At 44.8% G+C, this 24,728-nt stretch overlaps 1 protein-coding gene across 1 annotated transcript in view; it reads right to left on the bottom strand.

Moving 5' to 3' along the window:
* Nucleotides 1-24,728, bottom strand: part of NBAS (NBAS subunit of NRZ tethering complex) — a 239,213-nt gene that overhangs the window by 120,083 nt on the left and 94,402 nt on the right. The window contains exons 25-30 of the mRNA XM_028515331.2: nt 24,233-24,406; nt 16,839-16,972; nt 12,577-12,639; nt 10,402-10,524; nt 4,576-4,678; nt 834-1,063 (exon numbers count right to left, since the gene is read on the bottom strand). Coding sequence (XP_028371132.1) covers nt 834-1,063; nt 4,576-4,678; nt 10,402-10,524; nt 12,577-12,639; nt 16,839-16,972; nt 24,233-24,406 — 827 coding nt within the window. The remainder of the gene's footprint in view (nt 1-833; nt 1,064-4,575; nt 4,679-10,401; nt 10,525-12,576; nt 12,640-16,838; nt 16,973-24,232; nt 24,407-24,728) is intronic.

Genomic DNA, 24,728 nt, shown 5'->3' on the forward strand with positions numbered 1-24,728 from the left:
CTACTAGTCGTTTCAGGGAAAAATAAATCTAACAAGCTTCCCCAATCATTACGTCTCATTAAGCCCCAAAATAAATTCCAAATGGGCCTAAAATTTCAGTGTAAAATTAAAACCATCAAAGTAGTAAGAAACAATATGGAAAACGATTTTAATGGTCTTGGGAACTAAGGACCGTCCAAAGGAAGATACAAAAGAACAAAACCATAAGTAATAATCTTTAAAAAAAATTTAACAGCAATTTAAAAGATAAATCATATATAATAAAAACTTGGCAACACAGCTAAAATATTTAAGACAGACAAAGGGCAAATGTCCCTAAGTAACAAAAGCTCCTAAGAATCAACGGTGAAAAGGCGACCACTACATTTCCAGCGCGACAGGCAGGAGAACTATATTCACAGTCCAGAAGTTTCCACCCCGAAGGGAGCTGTGAGCTTTTTCACCTAATCAGGTCTGCTGTCCCTAAACAGAGCGGAAACCACAGGAAGGACACAGACATCACCTAAATGTGCTGGGAACCGCTGGAACCGACGTTTTCGGGCCGTCACCTGAACCTCTCCCGACAGAAGAGGAGGACACAACCTTACAGACAATGGGCAAAAACGACCACGGGAAAGTGTGCTGGGAAAGAAGGGTCCTGAGGAAGTCGAGGGCTATTCCTAACACAATTCAGCTTTCTTTTCCCTATTCAGGTACGAACTAAGTGTGCCCATACAGCACAGTCAGTTTATACCTGGGATAACGTGCTCCGCGAGCTAAAGAACAAAACCAAAAACTGGGTCGGTGGCCCCTGGCGGCCCCCCTCCCCGTCTGAAGAGCACAGAGCGCCCCACCTGGCCAGGTCCATGCAGCTGTCAGTGAGGTTGGTGGAAGAATTGAAGTACTCGCGGCTGGCAGCCAGCACCAAGTCCGTGCTCCTGTCGTACTGCACCCTGTACGGGGCTCTCCCCTTCTGGGCGGCGCCCGCCGGCGGGCTGTCGGGCCCCGCATGGCAGTGCATCATCTGCCCCGCCAGGCGGATGTTTTCAAGGCGGCTGGAGCACAGGAGGCTTTCTGCGAATATCTGGGCAAAACGAGAACCTAGAATTAGTGCTTTAAACAGGACGTTCGGGTTCTCAACCCAAAGAAGGCTCTGTTTCCAAATGAAGTAAATTAAAAATACATCCAGTCTGGAGGTAGCAGTTGCACAGTGTTGTGAATGCACGAAATGACAATGAAGCACACTTTAAAATGGTTAACTTTGTGTTATGTAAATTCCACCTCAATTAAAAAATCCCCCTCCTGGAAAGAATAATTCAACTAAACAAAACTATATTAAACATAATATTTTGTAGCCCTGGCTGGCGTAGCTCAGTGGATTGAGCGTGGGCTTGCTAACCAAAGTGTTGCAGGTTCGATTCCCAGCCAGGGTACATTTCTGGGTTGCAGGCCATAACCCCCAGCAACCACACATTGATGTTTCTCTCTCTCTCTATCTCCCTCCCTTCCCTCTCCAAACATAAATAAATAAAAATTTTTAAAAAAACATAATATTTTGTGTCATGATGAATATTTAAGTAAACTATCTAAAGTTCATTCTCATTAAAAACAGGATCTATCTATCACCCTGGCTGGTGTGGCTCAGTGGCTTGAGCACTGGCCTGCAAACCAAAAGGTCAGCGATTGGATTTCCAGTCAGGACAAGTGCCTGGGTTGTGGGCCAGGTCCCCAGTAGGGGGCGTGCAAGAGGCAACTACACATTGATGTATCTCTCCCTCTCTTTCTCTCTCCCCTCTGTCTAAAATAAATAAAATCTTTAAAAAACAAAACAAAACAGGGTCTATCAGACATCTTGTCCTATGCTCAACAAGGCCATGCCACTCCATTTAAACTACTTACAACCATTTCAATTTTTAAAAATAAAAATTTGAACATAATACACATAATTCATGACTGCTTAAAGCAACTGGATTCAACTTTGTAGCCAACCTACAAATATGACACTTACACCTAGCCATTAAAATTAAAATATACCATATAACATTGAGCTTTTTCCCAGTCTGCACATTTCAAACTATTTAAATAAAACAACAGCCACTGATAAAGGTTATTGATGTAAATATCACTATATTCTACTAGGCAACTAACAGCATCAGTTAACATAAATTTTTTCTATAATTAAGATTATTTATTTCAGAAAAGAATTAAAGAGAGCCTTTTGAACCTACACTACTAAGATCAATACAGAATCAGTACAGGAACTTCCCTGAGAATGCTTTTCCCAAGAATGCCACTGTGGGATGAAGACAAAAATAAAAGAGATGGGAAAAAAAGGATTTCATGAAGAAACAATCCCTATAATTAGGTAAGACTGTCCGATTTTCATGTTTCTAGACTTCTGGGGCAGGTATCTTCAGACAGGCCTTGACTGAACTTACTGGTAAGAACAAAATTATTAACATCTAAGAAGGATCTGCTATAAAATACATATTGCAACAGAAAGCACATGTCATCAACGCGCCACCCTAATCGCTTCTATCTTGCAAGGGAAACGGCATATTCCAAGTGACCACGCGACTCGGATGTAACAGTTTCTCTGTTCCTCTGGTTCATGCAAGTAAGCCGTGGGAGTTAATAATGCCCAATACTGGAAAACAGAATGCCCTCACTCCAGACGTGAAGAGGTTTTGGTAAAATGAAAAATATAAATTTCTACTCCGTAGGCTGTAAGACATTGTCAAAACTGTGTCACGGAGCCTTCAAACTATTGTTATTATTTGTTGTCCAAGGACAACAAAACCTAATATAATGGCCATAAGTCAGTGTGACAATGTAGCCTAATTTAAAAGTGCTAAACGATATTTAACCATGTACACTTGCCAAATCTCTACTGCCTTCTTCTAGAACCACTTCAAAGCTGTTGTGAAATGCTTTCAAACGTTTTCTCAAAGGGGAGGAACTAATGGCCAGAAGTCACTGAAATAGCAAAGCCCGATAAAAAGGTGTTAACATATCCCCAGAGATCGAACATGTCAAGCTGTTTATGGCGGATTGCACAGGAGCAAGGTCAAGGGTAATACGCTTGTCGCCTATTTTCCGATCGGAATCGGAAACAGGAAAACAGAACAACGCCCCTCCGACCGAAGAACACCGCTGCAGACAAACTGCCGATGGCATTCGGCACCCCGACTGTACCCCATGAAGCCGGGTCCCAGGGTCTGCACTGGCTACAAAAGGAGGAGCTGCTGGCAGCTGTCCGGGGTCTCAGGCTGGAGCCATAAATACGAACTTCACCCTCATTCAAGGGTTTAAGAATCTGAAGCTCCAATTTAAAGCCATTCGTTTCTCAACAGTCTCCATGCTCTTTTGTTAAAATCACATTGAATGAAAATACCAACCTATTTCATAAAATTGAGGCCTATTTTTATAACTCTCGTTTCATTACTGGGTCATGCTTTGCAGAGCACCATGACACAAGAAACAGTCTCTATTTTGTAGCTGGCGTACTCAACAGGAGAATTCAAATGAGAACACTCTTTTAGACTGAAAATTATAAATGGGCTATTTACATTATTTTTCCATAGAAACGGTGAGAAATTTGGTGGTAATGCACTTAATGTCCCAGAATAGTGAGTCCCCGCCAGCTGTCCCCCCGGCCCCTTAGGGGCCCTCCCGGGCTTGTGCTCTGCGTCCCCGGCATTCTGGCCTGCACTGGTGGCCCTGAGCACGAACCTGGTGTGGGCACCTACCCAGGGGCTCAGGACCAAGTGGGAGAAGCACACGCAGAAACAAGTGACCGCCCTGCGGAGAAAGACCAGGTATACTACAGGACAAAAGAAGGCTTCACAGAGGGCGTCGTTAGTGAGCTGAGTCCTGAAAGTTGCCACAATTCTCAAATAAACAGAAATGAACACATCCAGGCAAAGGGAGCGATGTGAGCGGCCGTGGAAACAGGAAGCCGCACGGTGTGGGGAGGGGGTGCATGTGCAGATCCGAGGGAGCCAGTGGGGCTCGGGGAGCCTGGTGACCTGGTGACCTGGTGGGGAGGGGACAGGGAGGCGGGAATCTGTTGCAGCTTTCAAGCCACGGCCAGAAGTGTGGACACTTTCTGACAACTGATAGGAAACGAGCAGCCAGTTTTAAGAAGGGAAGTGTCGTGAAAAGGCCTGTTTTTAGAGGAAGAGTCTGAGTCGGCGTGAATTTGAGAGATCTGCAATCAGGGGGACAGCGCAGAGGGTCACTTCAATTTAAGGGCGAGAAAGACGGGACGGGCTTGACGGACTTTCTCAGGCACGTGAAGTAAGCTCCAGTGGCCGCCTCTGTGGGAGTGCGAGGCGTCCAGCGCGAGTCAGAGCTTCCCAGCGGAGGCCCGTCAACCCCTAACCAAGTGGCGCCACAATGAACAGAGACACACAACACAGGTCGTGAGGCAGGAGCGCTTTCAAACCACAAAACCCGACTCAACCACCCGCCACTTATCATTCAGCAGCACTGCTTACAGTGAAGTTCATGCTCCTCACCTTCACCCCCAATAACGGACCTGTAATCACCAACATTTCTAAGTCGAAAGGAAGCAAGCTACACACGTAGGGTTACCTCGTAGCAGGCATCAGACTCCAGGCACGTGTAGACGTTCTGCTGCATAGTCAGCATGTCTTGGAGCAGCGTTCTCCAGTGAGACTCGCTGGCCGGGGGCTGCCTGTGGGCGGAAAGGGGAGAGGAAAGCAGTAAGTCGTGAGATCTCTCCCAAATAACCAACAGAGACCTGTCTCATCCGAATGCCCAGGAACAAACTCTGATGGCAGACTGAGGCAAAGGCCGGGCGGCTAGGCGTCAGTGCTGGAGACGCTGCCAGAGCAGGCTCCCTCGTCAGCCACCTAGACACACAAGGCTGGAACGGCATCTCAGGGCAATGGCACAGGTAAGCGAGCTGCGAGCTTCCAGGGTAGAATAAAGCAGCCCTGCCCCAGCAGAAAAAGCACCTGGAGCAGGAGAATCAGCCCCGAGTCCCATCTTCTTCACTCCACCACCCTCGGCAGGGCACCTGCTTAGCTTCCACTACACACGCAGACCCGTGAGGCAACCACTGGCCCCGCGTGGCACGAGCCCACCAGCAGGGGACATCAGCTGTTCCTTCCGGGGGGCCTTGCTGCAGCCCGCTGAGCAGCGGACAACATGGCCCTGCTTCTCCCCAGGTGCAAGAACACAGAGCCTCCTCACAGGGTAGGGGCAGGGATTACCGCTGTCGGCCTAGAAAGAAGCTCCGTGCTGCACAAGAGCCAAGATCTTCTGGAACAACTCCACAAGGAGAGTTTTCAGGGTCTCCTCAAGAGGGACCTGTCGGTGGCCATGCTCAGGAGAGCCCAAAGCCTGTGGACCATGTCCGGGGCTCTAGCGCATACACAATCCCTCCAGCCCAGAGGCAAGTGGCCGCCAGGGGGCAGTGTCCCACGAGCACGGAGGGCTGCCCAACCCAGCTGACGAAACAGCGTTTCAGGCTAGTATCCAGGGCTACAGAGTTGGCGAGATAATGGCTCATGTTCGCCTGCAGATGGGGAAAGGGCTTTGAGAGCAAACCACCCGCGGTCACGTGCTAGCTGCACGCCACGAGCAGGCAGGCCGTTTACTACTCCCGACTTCCAGTTTCCTCCCTGAAGGCCCGGCTCAGAGAGTGACGAGGAAGGGATGCCACTAGCTACGACAGAACTCGGGCACCGAGGAGGCAACGTGGTCCTAAGCGCTATACAAATCTGGTCCACTAGCCGTACGGGTTTAGAAATGTTTCTTAACTTCTCCGAGCTTCAGAGTCTCGTTTGGTGCACCATGAGGACCGACTTAAACAAAAACGTGTGAAAAAACACTCCCCCCATTCCCGGGTATAAAATAATACTCAGTAAATGTGAACGGATGAATCTGAAAGTTACAGAAATGCTCCCTTTGTCCTTCTCGAGTCACACACACGCTGACTGACCCCGTGTGGTGGGAGGAAGGCTCGCCCGGCTCCCCTCTGCCTCTTCAGGCGTTCCTCTCCGGTGAGTGCACATGAGCTTGGGGCCCTCACTCACGTTTGCCCTCTAGTAGTCTTGGTGTTCTACATAGTCACGAATCTCCTTGTTTGAAAAGGGCAGATTTTGCTTTGTTTTGTGTTGTGTTAGTCAAACACCAGGTGACTGTTTCTTCTCCATCCAACTTCTCCTTTACCAGTTCAGAACAGGGCAACCAAACTGTGTATAACAGCACTGCGGGGGCGGGGGCGGGGGGCGGGGGCGAAGGTATATCTGGGATCATTCCCGTGAGAGTCTAGTCTTTAGGAGTGCTTCACCTAAAACTATTAATAGCGTATGCTTCATTCGCTTACGGCATGTTATATTACACAAAATAAGCAATTACTTCCACCCCATATGCAATCAGGCATAGGGGGAACCTTTTTTTCCAGCATACAAAGACATGAAACTGATACACTTTCAACTCTTCGAAGATAATCCCTGACATTTTCCCACTAGTGAGACCCTGGCTTGTGAACTCTTTAGGTGGGACTCAGAGAATTAGAGGCTCTTTCAGATTCGGCTGCAGAGAAGTGGCAAAACGGCTGACGCAGTGAGTGTCCACCTTGCACCTGCCGGATAAAATCAGAGCGGGGCCCAGTCCAGCTGGCTTCGAGTTCACGGGGCCCAGCTGTTCCTCTGGAAGCCACCAACTCCAGGACGGATGGTATGATTGTTTTCCCACACACGGCTAGCTGTAAGTACAGGTTCTAATTAAAATAGATTATAGGACATTATTTACAATGGCCTTTTCAGAATACACTCAGTACGAGGAACCAAGAATAGAACTTGAAGACACTATGCAAGAAAGAGGTCTGCAAATGAACACATTCAGATCATGCAAATTCAGAGAAATCTCTGAATAAAAACATTATGTATTAGGTACAGCTTTGTAATAGAAGCGCATTTTCCAGGGAGAAGTGATATGATGCTCAAGATGGTAAAACCTGACTCGTGTCAGAGCTGGGAACCACGCTGCCACCGTCCGGAATCTGCATAAGAATAGTCTGGAGGTGCGGCGGGCAGAGCTGCTGAAGCAAATGTGGAAGAGTGAGGACTCCTTTAAGTTGACTACTTTGAAAAAAGGAGGCTGTTTTCTTACGCATGTGCAGGAAGCAGAACGCCAGGAACAGAAATTGATTTCGGGACTTCAGAAGTGTTTGAGAGGCTCAATGCAAAGACGGCAGATAATCTAGCAGCAACAACAAAGATTTCTTATGGCAGAGTAGGTTCTAGAGTTGGCACGATCAGAAACTTGGACCATGCTTTTATAGTTGTAAAGAAACCTTAAGGTGTAAGTTACCAAATTCTTCTAAATTGCTCATTTAACAACGACTGAGAGAGGGGCACTGCTATGTAAGGTTCCACAGCAGATGTGCGGTGGCTACAACACTCCCTGGACAAGCTCATGCTCTAGAAGGAACCATAAGACACGTCACTAAGTACAGGGTGCCGCTGAAGGGGGCAGAGAGGAAGAGAGGCAGATATGAAGAGGAACTTCTTAGGAAGGGGAGCTCCTTGAAAAAGCCACTCTTGGCTGCATTACATAAGCAACTGCCCACTGATGGCGGGAGTCACCTGGGAGGTACAGGTGTATCCATCTCCTATGCCGTGGCTGCGATCACTTGAGGACGGGAATACTGGGCATTAGTTCCCTCCCAACCCTCAGCTTCAGTAAGCAGCACCTGGCAGCTTGACTCTCGCCAAATCAGATCTTGACAAAAAGGCCCATGTTTTTTGCTGCCTATAAGAAACACACTCCAAATACAAAAACGCAAATTAATTAAAAGACATACCACGCTAATGGGAGGAGCCACAGACCGTGCTGTCTCCCATACACCATCTCGTGCGAACGCCAGTAGAAAGAAAGGGAGAATTATTACATGAAAAGCACACACACCGGAAAGGAAGAAGGGAAGCCAACCCTGGGCACAGATGACGTGACCTCGCGTCTGCAGAAGCACCCGCCGGAGCTGTGACAGGTGAGTCCGGCAGAATTGCAAGACATAAGATCAGCATATCAAAATTCAATTGTGTATTTCTACACACTAGAAATGAACAATCTGAAAAAAAGAAATGGAAAAAACAATTCCATTTACAGTAACACCAAAAAGAATATAATGCTTAGGAATAAATTTAACAAAGTATGAGACTTAAACAATGAAAAGTGCAAATATCATTAAAAGAAATTAAAGAACTAAGTAAATAAAGAAACATCCTGAATTCATTAATTGGGAGATTTAATACTGACTTAAGGTAGCAGTACTCTCCAAATTAATCTTTAGATTCAACATAATCCCCATCAAAAATCCAAATGATTTTTTTTGCAGAAAATGGCTAGTTAATTTTAAAATTCATACATAAATACAAAGGCCCCCAAAATAATCTGGAAAACAAAGAACGAACTTGGGAGACTAATATTATCTAACTTTAAGACATACTTTATAAATCTACAAAATATAAAGTTTTGCTAGAAATGGCAGGAAAAAATCTTTGTGGCAAAAGTTTCTCATATGATGGCAAAAGCACAATCAAAAGTACAAAATAATATGCTGGACTTCATCAAAATTTTTAAAGTATGCTCCTTATAAAAGACATAGATAAAAGAATGAAAAGATAAGGCACAGACAGGAAAAAAATCTTTGCAAAGCATATCTAACAAACAACCTAATTTTAAAAATGATAAAAGATATGCAAATAGGTAATGAGCACATAAAAATATGCACAACATCACTAGCCATCAAAGATGCAAATTACTGTAAAACCACAAGGAGATACCACTTCACACCTGTCAGAATGGCCATCATAACCAAACCAACAAACAACAAGTGCTGGCGAGGTTGTGGAGAAAAGGGAACCCTGGTGCACTGTTGGTGGGAATGCAGACTGGTGCAGCCACTGTGGAAAACAGTAGGGAATTCCCTCAAAACACTAAAAATGGAATTGTCTTTTCACCTGGCAAGTCCCCTCCTGGGATTATACCCTAGGAACACTGAAACACCAATCCAAAAGAACCTATGCACCCCAATGTTCATAGCAGCACAATTTACAATAGCCAAGTGCTGGAAACAACCTAAGTGCCCATCAGTAAATGAGTGGATAAAAAAACCTCAGTACAGTTACACAATGGAATACTACGCAACAGAAAGAAAGAAGTTCCTACCCTTTGTGACAGCATGAATAGAACTGGAGAGCATTATGCTAAGTGAAACAAGCCAGGCAGTGAAAGACAAATACCATATGATCTCACCTATACGTGGAACCTAATCAACAAAACAAACAAGCAAGCAAAATATAACCAAAGACATTGAACTGAAGAAGAAACTAAGTGACCAGAGGGGAACAGGGAGGGGGATAACAGGGAAAGAAGGGAAAGGGTCAAGTCAAAGCACATGTATAAGGACCCATGGACAACACCAAAGCGTGGGGGGAGGACTGAATGTGGGAGGAGGGGATGGGCCAAGCAAGGAAGAGCAATAGGGGAAAAATGGGGACAACTGTAATTGAACAATTAAAAAAGTGTTTTAAATAAAAAGATGCTCATTCGAGAAAGCCATTAAAACCAAAACCGGACATCACTACACACACCGGGTGGAAGGGCCGGACTTACAAAGACCACCCACATCAAGTGCTGGTGAGGACTTGGAGCCGCGGGGCCCTCCCGCACCAGTGGTTCCCAAGTGAAACGGCACCAGCGCTGGGGAAGACGGTTCGGTAGTTCCCTGAAGAGTTAACCACCTGCCCACATTATGATCCTGCCATCCACTCTTACGGATTCATCCAGAAGAAAGTACACGTCCATGCAAAGACGGGTACATGAAACTCATAGCCTCTTTTGTAAAAACCGAAACTCAAAACCACCCAAATGTCCTTTGCTCAAACTGTATAAAAAATGTGATAAATCTACACAAGGAAATACTATTGAGCAAATAAAATGGAATAAATCATTGAAGCATAATATAACATGGATGAATCACAAAACATCTGTGCTGAGTGAAAGAAGCTGACCTCCCCCAGCCCCCAAAAAGTGTGTACGTATGATTCCTTTTAAATTCTAGGAAATGCAAAGTAATACATAAGGACAAAAAAGTAGGTCAGGGCTAGCGTGGAGCAGGAAAGGTTTTCATGGGGAGAAACAGAGGGAGGGAACTATAAAGGGGCAAGGGCAAACTTTCAGAAGTTATGGATATGTTTATTATCTTGAATGTAAGGATGGTTTCATGGGTACATACATACATCAAAACTTATCAAATTCCACTCTTTAAATATGTTCAATTTATTATGGGTCATTTAAAACTCAATGAAGTGGGAAAAAAGGTGAAAAAGAGCTGTACTTATTTTTAATAATATGCCAAGTATCCATTAGTTTGTCACTCACTTCCGACCGGTGTGCCTGGTCAACCTGACCATCAGCTTGCGTGCCTCTTCTGGGCTGGACCGAGTGTTTCTCACAAATGAAACTGGCTTCTCCAGTCCGTGTTTCTCCAAAAGCTCTGACACGCTGTAAGCAAAAGCAGACTTTTTTAAAGTCTTAGAGCCAAACTAAGAAAGTCTAAGCATCTTAAATATGTAAGTAGCAGTCAAGTTTTTACTATTAAAAAATAGCAGCACATAAGTGACCAAGTTTTATGTATTACATTAATTCTCAGCAAAAATTCTAATAATTACGTATCAAATCTTATTTCCCATACTGACTTTTATTATAATATACATGGAAGAAGTAACACATTCTTTTTTAAAAAAAAAGCATGACATATCTTTATCTCCAAATCTTTTAGTACAATTTTCCTGTCCTCTAAAAGTCTCCAAGTCAGTAAAGTAAGCCAAATCTATCATTTCAATACCCAGCTTTAACTCTTAACAATCCTACTGAGTATTTTGTTATAGGCAAAGCTGCTAGAAAAGCAATAAGCAGAGCATTTCATAGTTGGAAAGCCACACAAATTTCATAAGGCTCAATCTCCCTCAAGAATCCATTCTATAAAAATACAAAATATGTCACAAACTTTCCTGGTCTCATATGAATCTTCTTGAGAGATCCCGCTCCATAACCAGCAGCAAGATGCCCCCCCGGGCTGCCTCACCAAATCACAAGTTCATGAACTGACTACTACTGGGTTCTCAGAAAGGCTGGCTAGTGTTCCACAACTCTTCAGAAGGACAGGGTCCTGTCACCTGCCATTATGTATGTTACAACATTTATCACCTACTAATAGCTGAGATGGAACAGGAATAAAAAGTGCTTATTTTACAAGGTCAGCAAATTGAACTCAACAGTGAAGATCTAGCACCACCCAGAACCTACAGGACGTGACTGTCTCCTAGAGGCACTGAGAGTACGTGTGACTGTGAGCGCCACCTGCAGGTACAGCCGCACACAGAGGGGAATAAACTGTTTACTTCGCCGACCGGCGGTCTGTGAGATAGCACCTCCCAGTATCACCAGGGAGACAGAGGTAACCATGCAGATTTGTAAGGCATGAATATATACTGACTTAGCCCAGTAAACTTTGCTCAAGCTATGCTCAATTTTTCAGGGAGGTTGAGGAGAGAACAGACACAAGCCAACCTATAATAAGAAAAGCTTGATTTATTAAACATTCAAGAAAAAAAACTGTAACTTTCAGAACACAGCGTAAAAAAAAAATCAGGCAATAATAAACAGAGGCCCTGAGAAAATTAAACAGTTAATTCTTCATTAAACTCACATATTATGGTACACAAAAACATAATGTTTCCTTAAATAAAACTCAAAAATATCTTTACACTGAAGTCCTTTAATTTGAATGAAAAAAATTCTAAGTAGTAGATTCCAAATTATTATACTTTGCTATACATATTACTACTATAAAGCAATGTTATTATCCATAATTTCTATAATTACATATTGGAAGAACGCAGTTTATCATTCCTAAAATTTCATTTTAATGCAAATATTTACAAATTACACACAAGCACAATTATGTACACATATAAAAATAAATACCAGTAAACAATATTAGACTTCCTAAATGGCAATTAGGAAATTCAGACTCCAAAAGAGACAATTTGCTTTTTCATTCTGACAGTAAAAGAAATTACCACAGTTACTTAAAGGCTTGGGCGTAGTTTGCTATACGCCAGATATTCAATCAAATGCATTGTCCCCAAGAAGAAAAATAAGAAGTATAATAACTACTGCCTGCTGCTAAATGGAATAATTACTACAGGAGATAACTTTTTTGTGAGCCTACTATGTGTGAAGTACTTTAAATGCTTAATCTAACATTCATTCCATAATCTCTAGAGTTAGAGATTAGGATGGAGATTAGGAAAACCCAATGGACAACACCAAGATGTAAACACAAGTCTACTAGTTTTGAAAGTCCATAATCTTATTATTACTCCAGCAGTTTGTAAAATAAGCTGGTGGTGCATTTGTTATTTAGGAAACTCACCCACGAAAGAACCACCCACACACAGGGTCGAAATGGGAAAAACTACTAGGCATCTGAGAGTTTCCTGGGAAGACCTCCTTTATCAACACACAGCCATAGACTGCCACTGTTCTCACCTGAGAATCTGCTCCAGCTGGTCCACCATGTCATGGAGAGCTGTCGTGACCTCTGTGCTATGACTAAAGAGTTAAGAAAAATAAATTAAATTTAAATTCCAGTAGTAGCTTTCGGAGTAAAATTAAAAAGTCAGTGAAGTGAAAAAAAGAAATGATGTTTTTCTCTTGTACTTAATATATCACAGTTTCACACTGGACGGGTAAGAATTCAGTCCCATCTCGTGATCTCATTCAGCCTCTTTTGTGTGTCCAGCGATTAAGATAAAACATAACGGAGTAGAACAATCTTCTCTACTACAGATTAGCAAGATATGGGTGACTATTTTCTAAAGAACTTTAAGTTCAGTTCTGCTAAAAGACAAAAAAAAGAATTGTAAATCAATTGTAGTCTTTTTTTAAAGAAGGGCAGGGGAAACCACCATTCATTCCCGTCCTTTCAGCCCGCAGAGCGGATGAGGAAGCCGGACTCTGCAGGATGGCGCTGCCCCTGCAGCGGTCCATGGCCCCGTGATGCCCCAGGGGTGTCCCCCATCAGGGCTCTGACACTCGGGACTTCAGACCACCATCCCCTCTGCATCCACTTCAGTGTGGAGGAACCACGGAGAAGCAGAGTCACCGATGAAAAGCAAGGCCTTTCCGAGGAAGCAAGTAGACAGGGGGCTAAGAGAAAACATTATCGGGAGAAAGACCACAGACCAATGGAAACGTGCTCCTAGGGCGGACTCAGTATGGCACCACACACACACAAACCCAAGGGAGGGCAGGGATTTGGCAGAAGAGTCAAGCGACTGCTGTGCAAGTCCGCTTGCACCCTCTCAGCAGCGGCGGGGGGGGGGGGGGGGGGGGGGGGGGGGGGGGGCAGGACGCCCCGCAGAAAACCCGGGCACCGATCCCGCCCAACTCCAGCAAGACCGGGAGGTTCTCTGAACAAGGAGACCAGATAATAATCTTTGTCTGGACTTGGACAATTAAAAATGACCTTCCTTGAAGACAAAAGCCTCATTATTTTACAAACTATCAATCTGCCCTGATCTACATCTACTTGGCAGCTACACAGTGCAATTTATAAAGATTATACTACCTTTTTAAACCAAATTTTAGGCCTTGCACTAGAGTAATAAATTAGAGTATATTCCACTTAATGTCTTTCAAAAAAAATCACTTGTCAGAGCTAATTTCCATTAACATACTCATGCAGGAATAATATTTCTTAAATTATCAGTTTATAGCTCTGCAATGAACATTTGTCACTGATTTTCAAGAAGACAATGTTCTTCCTTTGTGAACTGACATCCAGGGACGCGGTGACAAAAGATGTCTCCCAGCCGGATGGAACGTGCGGCCCAGGTAAGATGCACGGAACTTTAATTGGATTTAGTAAGTGACTCTTCATCTCCCAAATGGCAGAAAAAATATCACTTGCTATTTGGTAAGTAACAAGCACTTAACCACTGAAATAAACAACCGATCACTGGGACAACATAAACTGACAAAAAGAACAAAGAGAACCGCAGAACATATTCTGAAGCCCTATACTTAGTAGTGGGCTAATTCGCAATTACACATTATTTTAAAACTTATCATTGTGAAAGGAATGGGACAAAAGAGCAGCAAGGTTCTTTGTGTGTTTACAAAAAAAAAATCTGTTAAATCAGAATTCATTATTCTGAAACCAAAAAAAATCCTTCAGCCTCACAGACACAGAAGAGGCACTTTTTTGGCCTGGATAATCTTTGAAAACAAATATACTAATTCCCTGTCATGTCTACATAAAAATGTTATTTTCATGTCCTCATCCCATTGATACCATGACTATCTCCTTATGGTCAGCAAATTATTGTTTAAAAATTAATAGATAAGCTTATGCTTCATTTGATCTTGCTGAAATACAAACTGTAGTACACTTTTTTTTTTTAATTTTACATGTCGATTGGAAGTCACTGATCCTGCCCGGCTGATGCGGGGACGACAGAGGAGGCGTCCAGCCGACAGGGGCAAAGTTGGGAAGGAAGACATCATCTGTGATGAGTGCCTGCTCTTTCGGAAGACAGGTATTCGAGCATGGGAAAGGGAGGCGGCCAGGGCTGTGTACGAATTACCAGTTCTCCAGCCTCCCGCCGTCAACCACTGCCTGCGCTGTTCTCCAGCTCACGATCAGAGGGCGGCTGTGTCCCTCCGGGTGCCCTGACTCCAGAACAGGGCCTCTCCGCCCCCGCCTACTTGTTTTCTCTGTGACGCTGACTTTCCAAAGTGAAGAGACCAGCTGACTTGTATAACAGCTCACATTCTGTATTTATCTGGCTGTTCTCTTCATGATGCTGTTTAACTTGTTCCCCTGAAAATCGCTTTAAAGCACTGATTCGGTTCAGGGTGAACAATTCTACTTCCTGCTGAATCTCACCAGGAAACACACAACGCCAGGTTATCTGAAGTCTCAGAGATGCTGTATTCGAGAACTTGATTTAAAGGTTTACAAAGGTAAGTTCCTCTTTGAAATGACAAAAAAAATAAATATAAAAACTTTTTTATAAAACCTTTCACCTGATTTCAGCATCATGAATAACTGCGTGAAACCATTATTTCACCGTGCATTGCAAAACTGGTGATTTCTGTCATTTATTTCACATACACACACACACACAAATCTCCTTGGGAGGAAAAGAGACAGAGAGGGGGAAAAAGAGACACAGAGGATTAAAAAAGGGCAAAGAGAGAAATCAGAGCATGAGGAGGCCTCTGTGTCTAAACCTCTGATTCTGCAAGTGAAGAAACCGGGGACCGGAGAAGGGAAGTGACTCGGTCCAAGTCAAAGCGGCCCAGACACAGGCCCGCGGAGTCTCCCCTCAGCGCCCTTGCCCCTGGGGCACGGACTTCTCCAGAGGTTAAATCCACGGTGCTTATTAGATCTGAAAGAGCGATTAAAGGAATAAATGCTGCCTCACTTCCAAAAAGAAAATATAAATCTGACCTACATGCAACTAAATGATCCAAAGGAATGGTATATACATTTCCATTTAAACATAAGCCCTTTCAACATAAGTTAAAAAATGATGCAAATTTATTCCTCAAGAAACTAAAAGTAGAACTTTCATATGACCTAGCAAGTCCACTTCGGGGAGCACAGGCCGACGGAGGAGGCGAAACCGCCGTGCCGAAGAGCGGTCTGCGCCTCCGTGCTCACCGCAGCACTGTCGCGCCAGCTACGCCACAGAAACGACCTCCGCGTTCATCCACAGACAAGTGGACACAGAGAACGTGTGTGTGTGACACGTATATGCACACACATATATACACATGTACAGTGTGGGAGCTATATCTCACAGTGGAATATTGTTCCTCCATTAAAAAAAATCCTGCCACCGCAGCATTGCTGGACCTTGAGGGCATTAGGCTGAGTGAACTAAGCCAGACAAAGACTGTATGATCTCACTTATGTGCAGAACTTAAAGGAAAACCCCACTAAACTCATAGAAAAAAAGATTGGACGTCAGGCTACCAGAGGCAAGGAAAGGGAGGCTGGGGAACCGGATGAGGGTGGCCGGAAAATACAGATCCCGGTGATAAGGAAGGACCGGGGATGCAGCGCAGGACGTGAGGACTGGAGTCCGCACTGCCACACGCTATGCTGTGAACGTGTTCACAGGGTAGATCCTAACAGACCGCATCACGGGGAAGAAAACGTGTGCTTTCTTTCTTTTTCTACATTCACGTGATGTGATGAGGGTTAACTAAACTTATTATGGTAATCATTGCACAATACATGCAAGTCAAGTCACTGTATACGTTGTTAAACATACGTGGTGCTGTATGCCAATTATATCTCAATAAAACTGAAATGAAATAAATTACATATACTAATGCATACTACTTAAAGGAATTACTCTAGGCAAGAGCCAAGAATAAACAAGTCATAGAAGAAATACAATTACCCCACAAATATGGAAAATGGTTAGAAGCACAACTTAAAACAAAGGCACATCCTGGTCAATACACTTTAGAAAGTATTTTTTGTTGTGGGTGGTAGTGCTGCTTTGTAATAGACAATCAACTGCCAAGGTTCACAAAGTTATACTACTGACTCCCCATATCCTGCTAGAAAAGTTTATCCGTAGGCAAGAGATGTGCCGATTATTTCCTTTTCTTCTTTATATTGTTTGTATTCCCCAAACTCTCCGTAATGAACTTCCGGGGGAGCGACACGTGCATCCCAACCGCTAGGTCGTAGAGACACCCCGGGCTGGCACGCGGCGGCGGCGTCTTACCCGTACCCCCTCTGCGGCAGGCACTCCAGTACGTCGTAGCACAGAGCGAGCTGGTCGCTCCGTTCGCAGCTGTAGATGCACTCCAGGGCTACTGCCATCAGCTGGTCCTGGTCAGGGATGATTTTTTGCTGCAGCTGGAGAAAACAAAGCACGCTGTTCTAAATGTCAACAGGTTTACAGTCACTCTTTCCATTCCTCAGGATCGCTGTCCATAGAATATTAAATAGCTCAATTAATCAGCTGCAGAAACAAATTTTGGTATTTCCTTAGCTTACAGCCTTCGGAGATCTCTAAGAATTCTAAGTGAAATCACATTTTAATTACAGGATCGTCTAGAAAAGATAATGTGTACCCATAAGCTTTGAATCTGCTAAAAGCAGAGCCTTCCTTTTATAACCTGTTCAAGATAGAAGAGACACGGTGAATTAAAAAGGCAGCTCATTAAGAACATTTTTAATCATAAAGCCAGATTTTATGCATTTCAATTACAAAAATATATAAAATTCCTAACTAACATTCAGAGCTGTTTGAGCCTACTATTTTTCAATGTGCATATAATGTATTAGTCATTTAACTAAATAGTACTGTCATTCTACCCAAGAGAAGTCACATGCAGAAAGATGGCTGCTCTAGGTCACTCTCTATGTAGGACACACCACTTCCCACCGCAAAGCACGGATTCCAATCTGCGAGCGTTTCTGGGAAATAAAAATAACAGTTGCGGCTTGTTTTCCTCATCTATAAATTTAGCTGGGACATCAACAGCAACTTCCTAACAGAGAGCACAGTTGTGTGGATTAGATAAATTAATAAATCAATATTTATATTGATAATATAAACATGTAGAATACTTATATTATTACCACCACCGAAACCAAAATGGAAATTTCAAACTATTGTCTTAGAGACCTTTCCAAAGACAAAGTCAGTTTAAGATCTTCCCAATAGGAGATCTAGGTCCCAAGATCCTGGTGGAAAACAGACAGGACGGGGGGGGGGGGGGGGGGGGGGGGGGGGGGCACTGCCACACAATGACATTTTCTGGCAGAAAAATCACATCCACAGATGTGATGCAAAGAAACACTCAAGGTTACCAGAGAAATAAAGGTTTTCTTTCAACGAGCTGAGTTAAAGGATTCGTAGACCTTTCTTCGAGGTCTCAAGGAAAAGATGTACATCGTTAATGTGACAGCAACATCTGACAAAATGCTGCCCAAGGCTGCAAAGGGACAACTAGGGAAACAGGGACACGCCAGCATAATAAAAATCCCATTACAAATTAATTAAAATAGTGAACTTTTCCTGATTTCTTATGTCCAGGTACGGTTTCCCAGTTCTTTACATGCATTAGTTCACAAATCCTCAAAGCGACCCCGTAAGGTCAGCACTGGTAGGGCGTCTATCTCACGTAACGGGCACAGGAGGGCACACAGCAGGCCCGGCCAGGGCACGCGCAGGCAGCTGGCTGCAGGGCCCACACTGCGCAGCGCCGGCTCTCACGGTCCTTGAGAAGAACCTCACAGACAGGAGGAGTGGAGGAGACTGAGGGAAAATACGGTAACAAACATCTCAGATGCGGTAAGGAAACACCCCAAGATGACAAAAATGGGAACCCAGCTGCAGCCAAGGAACAACCTGGGAAACTGGCTGCAACAGATGCCGAAGTCCTGGCCGCATCCCCGCCCCCACTCCCACCACCATCTCCCTGCTTCCTGTGGGCCCCTCCCCACGACATTGAAGTGTTGTCTGAAAGTCAAATGTTCTAGCACCACATTTTACTGTGAGTGGACCACCTCTTCTGCTGAAAGCACTGCACAGGCCTTCAAGGTGAAAGATACACTTTCTGCCTTGCCTTTACCTACACAGGCAAACGGTCAGACCACGTCTCCTTATCTCGCTCCCCCCTGGAATGCCTTCTCCAGAACTGAGTCCTCCCCTATTTAAAACCCCCCTAGTAACCCCGTGTCAGCTGCACCTGACGTGACTTCAGCTGGACTCGCCCTGTCTCTCTGCCTCCAGGCTCTTGCATGTGCTCAGCAAACGCTGGCCCAGTGAGGAAACTCGCTTCTGACTCTCCTGCACAGATCCTTTCTCCTCGCTGTGCTCCTCTGGGGTTTTCTGTTGCGCTTGCTCTCTTCTCATGCCAATCAGAACATCTACCTTAGTATCAGACAATCTACTGAGTACATGAACCGCAACACTCAGATTTTTAAGACACGTTTCATTCTGGCCCGTTAGACTCCCTACAGAGGTAACCTCACTCCACACAGTGTAGGACAGGGACACGTTGGCTGTCTTCCTTCGCCATTCCGGCCCTAACGTCTCGGCAGTGAATACTGCACCATCACGCACTCCGCCTCCGAGGGGCGCCCATCCGGGACTCTGTAAGGAGTCAAAGAAAGCGGTCTTCCCCCACCACGCTCGGTCGATTCTTTTCCATACTGCAGAGCAAGGAAAAAGTGTAAAGCACACAAAAAACAACTTAAAGTCTTAAAATTACGCACTACAGACAACTAAAAAAAAAAAGAACAACAGATGGTAAGATACTTGGAAAACCCCAGAGAATCAACCAATAAAAAAAAAATTAGTTCTTGATTTTTTCCGTCTCATTTATTTCACTTAGCATGGCATTCTCAAAGTCAAGAACCATAGGATTTCACCCAGGAGGGATATAAAACAGAAAGCAACCATCGAACCAACAAGACAACCAAAAAGCCCACAGACACGGACAACAGCACGGGGCGCCCAGAGGAAAAGGGGGTGGGAGGGACGCAGCGGAAGGGGCGAGAGGGTCAGATGTACGGTGGCGGTTGGCTTCGGTGGTGTACACGCAATCGAAATACAGAGGATGTATTATAGATTTGTGCACTTGAAACTTACGTAATCTTACTAACCAATGTCACTCTAATAAATTTAATTAAAGAATGTAAAAACGAGTAAAATTCAGAGTACAGAATTAACATACAAAATCAATACATTTCATAAACACAAACAATAAACAGAGAAAATTACAGCAGATAAAACTTCAGTTATAATAGAAAACAGAGAAAATTAAATGTTTAGAAACAATCTTAAGAAATGTGAGGGAAATTTTAAACACTCCTGAAAGACAATAAAAGAGACAAACAAATGAATAATATCCCCTCTTCCCAAAGAGGGTGACTAAGCATTACAAAGCTACTAACCTCATTACAGTAAGTTATACAGTCACAATAAAAGCACTAACAAGCTATAAGCTATTTTATAGAATTACACAAGCTGATAGTGAAGTTCTGATGGGAGAGCAAACATAAGAGAGGAAAAAAAGGCAACCATGGAAAAAAATTACAAAGGAACACTACCTTTACCAGACTTCAAAATTATAAAATATTAAAACAGTATGGTGCTAGTGTATGGGCAGACAAAAAGACCATTAGAACAATATAGAAACTCTAGAACTAGACCCACAAATGAAAATTTGATATAGCTCTAAGATAGCATCTCAAATCAGTCAGGTAAAGATAAATTTTTTTAATAAATTGTGCTGGGACAACGAGGTAGCCAATTGGGAAAACATAAAATTAACTCCATATCTCTCATACCGTATAAAAGAATAAATTCCAAACAGATTAAAGATCTAACTTAAAGATGAAGCCATAGAAGTACTAGAAGGAAACATGGGTGAATATTTCTTCAACCCTGGAGTAAGAAAGTTTCCTCAAACTCACTCAAAATACAGATGCAACCAAAGGAGCAACTCATCAATTTGGCTACACGAGAAGAAAAAGGTGCTTTTGTATAACACAATCCACCATAAACACAGTCAAAAGACAACCTACACACAGGGAGAAAATTTTACAATATATATCGCAGAAAAAGGAATGAATACACACTAATGTACATGAGTGTCTAAATAAATAAGGTACAAAGGAACAAAAATCCAAATGAAAAATAAGGAAAAGGCAGGAGTGAACAATTAATTCACCCAACAAGAGATGGTGCCCCTCAAACATTTGATGAAATGGTCAAACTCAGTCATACTTAGAGAAATGCGGTAGTTAAAGGGCCCTGTCACCCAAGTGGCACTTCCACCTGGCCCCTGTGAAGGACTCATCTTCTGTCTCCAGGAGGTGTTAACACCCACACCCCGGGGTGTCCACACGGTAACCCAACCCCGCCAGCCACGCCCCCTTCTCAGGGGGATTTCTCAGCCCCCCACCTCCCTCTCTGCTTGGCCTGGAGGGACTTCCTTGACTTTCTCATAAGCTCAGCTACATGGGTTAACAGATTTTTTTTTAATAACTGAATGAGCACATCTAGATATTTTGCAGCAGAAAGGTTTTTAGATTATGTGCTCAACAACATAGCCAAAAACAAAGATTTTATTTCCACCTTGATGCTTTTCTGAGTAGTCTATGATAAGCATTAAATTAGACAAAGTGACCGTAACACTGGAAAGGCCCGCCGGGTCGCACAACCAGAGGAGCGCTGCAGACCTGAGCCTGAGAGACCAGGGCCCGTGGTGACTCGCGCTGACAGCGGCTGCCCAGCCCCGGCACCCCACCGGAGCCTATTCCAGGACCCCCAGCCCCCAAATTCTGCTCCATCAGATATCTGGGTTGGACCTGGAAAACTGTGTCTTAGAAAATTCACGTAACCTGACCCACCGATGCATGCAAAGTGTACTAAGTAGTACACAAGGCAGGGAACAGTATGAGAAGGAATATTTTATTCCTGTCATCTCTATCCGGTTTCACTTTCCAAAGGCAGATTCAAGCAAGAGCAAAGGCTTAAAACCAGAGACAATGTGCTTTAAGATGTCGTAAAAGGGAAGAAATGTTTGAGGCTCATGCAAATGTAAAAATGACTACTCTGTATTTGTATCCTTGCTCCCGATGATACACTCCTATCTTCCTAAGAGAGGACTCTTCTTCCCTGCTCCGTCAGCACCAGGCTCAGCCTGGACTTCCTCTGGCCTGTGATGTGTGAGGGGTGCAACCTGCACGCTCAGAGCTGAAACGTGAAGAGCCACGTGAGGTTCCACTTTGTTCTTTCTCTTGTGCCACAAGCCAGAGAAGGGGCTGCTCTTTCAGCCCGGGGCCGGGAGTGAACAGGACCCAGGACGCAGCAGACGCCCAGCCACAGCCTACGTGACACTTGTGAGGAGCGAACACTGGCTGCTGTCAGCTACTGAGATTTAGGGGTCGTTTGTTAATGCAGCACGACGTGGCCTACGCTGTCGGACACGGGACTCACGGGTCCCATTATGTTACTGAAACTGCTCTGTGCGGGATGCACGGCAGATCCCAGACGCATTCTTTCTGTAAACACTCAAGTACGATAAAAGCAGTGCTCAAAGCACAATCCTAGGAAAGCAAATAAATGTAATCGAGTCATCTCAAGCACCAAAACAAAAGCCAGTATCATTCCTTCCTTCACTCGTTCATTCACTTGCCCTGCCAGAACTCACCAAACGTTTCCTCTCCACAAGTCGCCACGGTAGTCCCTTGTCATAAATACACAGGACACAGAGAACGTCCACGGGAAACAAACAGCGAGAGAGCTAAGCCTGTGCACAAACCATCACAGCTCAGTACAGACGGGTTATTACAGAGGTGGGTCCAAGACCCGTCGCATCACAGGTAAGTCACGGAAGGTTCCGAGGGTGAGGGAGTCTCAGGGAGCCAGGTCGTGAAGGACAGGTATTTTCTGCATGCAGGAAAGGGGGCTGACCATCCCACACATGGGGAGCCGCCCGGGAGAACACAGAAGCCCGAGCAGCTCGGAGCCAGTGACCGGGCGCCCTCGCGGAGGGAAGGGAAGCCGAACAGGCAGGCTGGGGCAGACCACACAGAGCCTCCCGGGCGCTCCGGGAGCCCGGCCTGACCCTGCAGGCCACGGTAGGCCACTGGAGGTTTTCCACAGACCGTGACATGATCAGATTTGCATGGCGGAAAGGTAACATTGCAGAAATAGAGAAGTTGGATTGGAAAAAAAAATGCCTAGCAACACCATTGTGCTCTCCTTTGATGTTTACATATTTCAAACGGCTATGTTTTATTCAAAAGGCACATGCTAAATTGCCAAGTAAAACAACAAAAAACCTGACTATGTACAAAGGATTTATAAGACTCTGCAAGGAAGGAGTATCACAAACAAGATTACTGACAAGAATTTCAAGTCACCTTCCTTCTTCCTCATAAAACATTCATATTCAATCCATCCTGCTTCTCACGCCGTGTTCTGCTGGCACAGGCAACCCAGCCCGCTCACAGGAGAGCAGCCAGGTTTAAAATCAGAATGCTCAGCAGGACCTGCACACTGCTTAGAGAAGATGGGAATCTGTGACAGCCAGTGGACAGATGCATGCCTGACAGACAAGCCTTCCGGAAACCGAAACACGGGTTGGGTGAACGAAGCAATGCATCCCTCCTACGGTAAGAGGGATCCCGGTCTACGGCCACATACCCTGGAGGGCTGCAGACCAGACAGAGGCGGGCGCCAGGAGGCGCACTCCACCAGAATCCAGGGTGAGGAGGGGCCTTGCATGACTTCTCCCCGAATCCCCGTCTAAGGCTCGCCTCTCACTGCAAAGTTCCGCACCTCAAGTGACTATGCGGTCCCTCCAGTGGGAAGGGAGCCACCCGCTCCTGGACCAGCGTGTCTGACCAATGACTAAATTCAGGGGCTGTTTACTGTGGAGCATACGCTGCACTTCATGAAATCACTCACCACCAGCAACCTAAACAACTATCTGAGCCCGATAGAAATACAGAGTAATAAATATAATAACCTTAGGCAAACAGAGTTATTAAGAATAAAAATCTTTAAAAAAAAAGAATAATTACAAGATCTCTTTATGAGATCCTAAAGATTTTCATAAATATTTTGAAGGTCATCAAGGGAAGAAATCTTTTCTCCTAATGCTGGTGTTACGGTAGAGCATACGGTTAAGAATGTAACTGTGAGACCAGAACGCTCGAACCCCGGTGCCCCGGCTCACTGTGTGACCCTGGGCAAAGGTGCCACCTCTGTACGCCACAGTGTCCTTTCCTGTAATATCAAATAATGAAAACATCTGCCTGTTAGGGCCGTTAGAAGGAGACATGAGTTAACACGTACCACGCGCCTATCAACTGTTTAGTCTCTCTGGTACTGCCAGTCTCCCAAGTACCACACTCAACAAACTTTGGAGTAAGCCAACTGAAATAAACATAATTTTATGAGCTTCCAAAACAATTTTGGACTGAGTGGTTGAAACATTTTTCAAAAACTTAAATGACATCCATCTCCTTTTCCACTTAAAGGGAATTTACCTGCAAAGCCTATTATTAAAAAAAAATTGGTAAGTAAAACCTAATTCTGCAGGGGAGAAAACGGCAGATGTTTTTCAAGACATTAGAGTTTCTACTCACATCGGGTTTGGAATGCTGGAATATCTTCAGGGGCAGTTTTAAGTCTTCCTTGGCTAAGGTCACCAAATACTCTTTCAACAGCTCACTCGCCACACCAGGGGTCTGTGTCTCACAGCGGTGAAGAAAGGGAACCATCCACTGGTAGGCACTTGTCACGTACTTGTCCTCCGGACACTGAAAATATAATTTAAAGACACACACACACCTTAAATTAGATCGAACACCTGCTCACACCAGACTGTGGTTCTAGAACTCCCAGACAATCAGACCGAGGTCCACGGTGGAAGCCCAACACTCCTACAATGGACGCTCCGGTTCGCCCCACGTGGAGATGGAGGGGGAGAAGAGCCCCCTGCCCCCGGGGCTCCAGGAACTCAGAGCAGCTGCACCCCGAGGCCCCTCACCTCGGCACCTCCGCCGCTCTGGGCTCCCCCAGGGCCCAAGGCCGCTCGGGGAGGCTAACACTCTACCACGGCGTCGGGAGGGCTTCCAGAGC

Source organism: Phyllostomus discolor, chromosome 6, assembly GCF_004126475.2.
Source record: "Phyllostomus discolor isolate MPI-MPIP mPhyDis1 chromosome 6, mPhyDis1.pri.v3, whole genome shotgun sequence".
NCBI lineage: Eukaryota > Metazoa > Chordata > Mammalia > Chiroptera > Phyllostomidae > Phyllostomus > Phyllostomus discolor.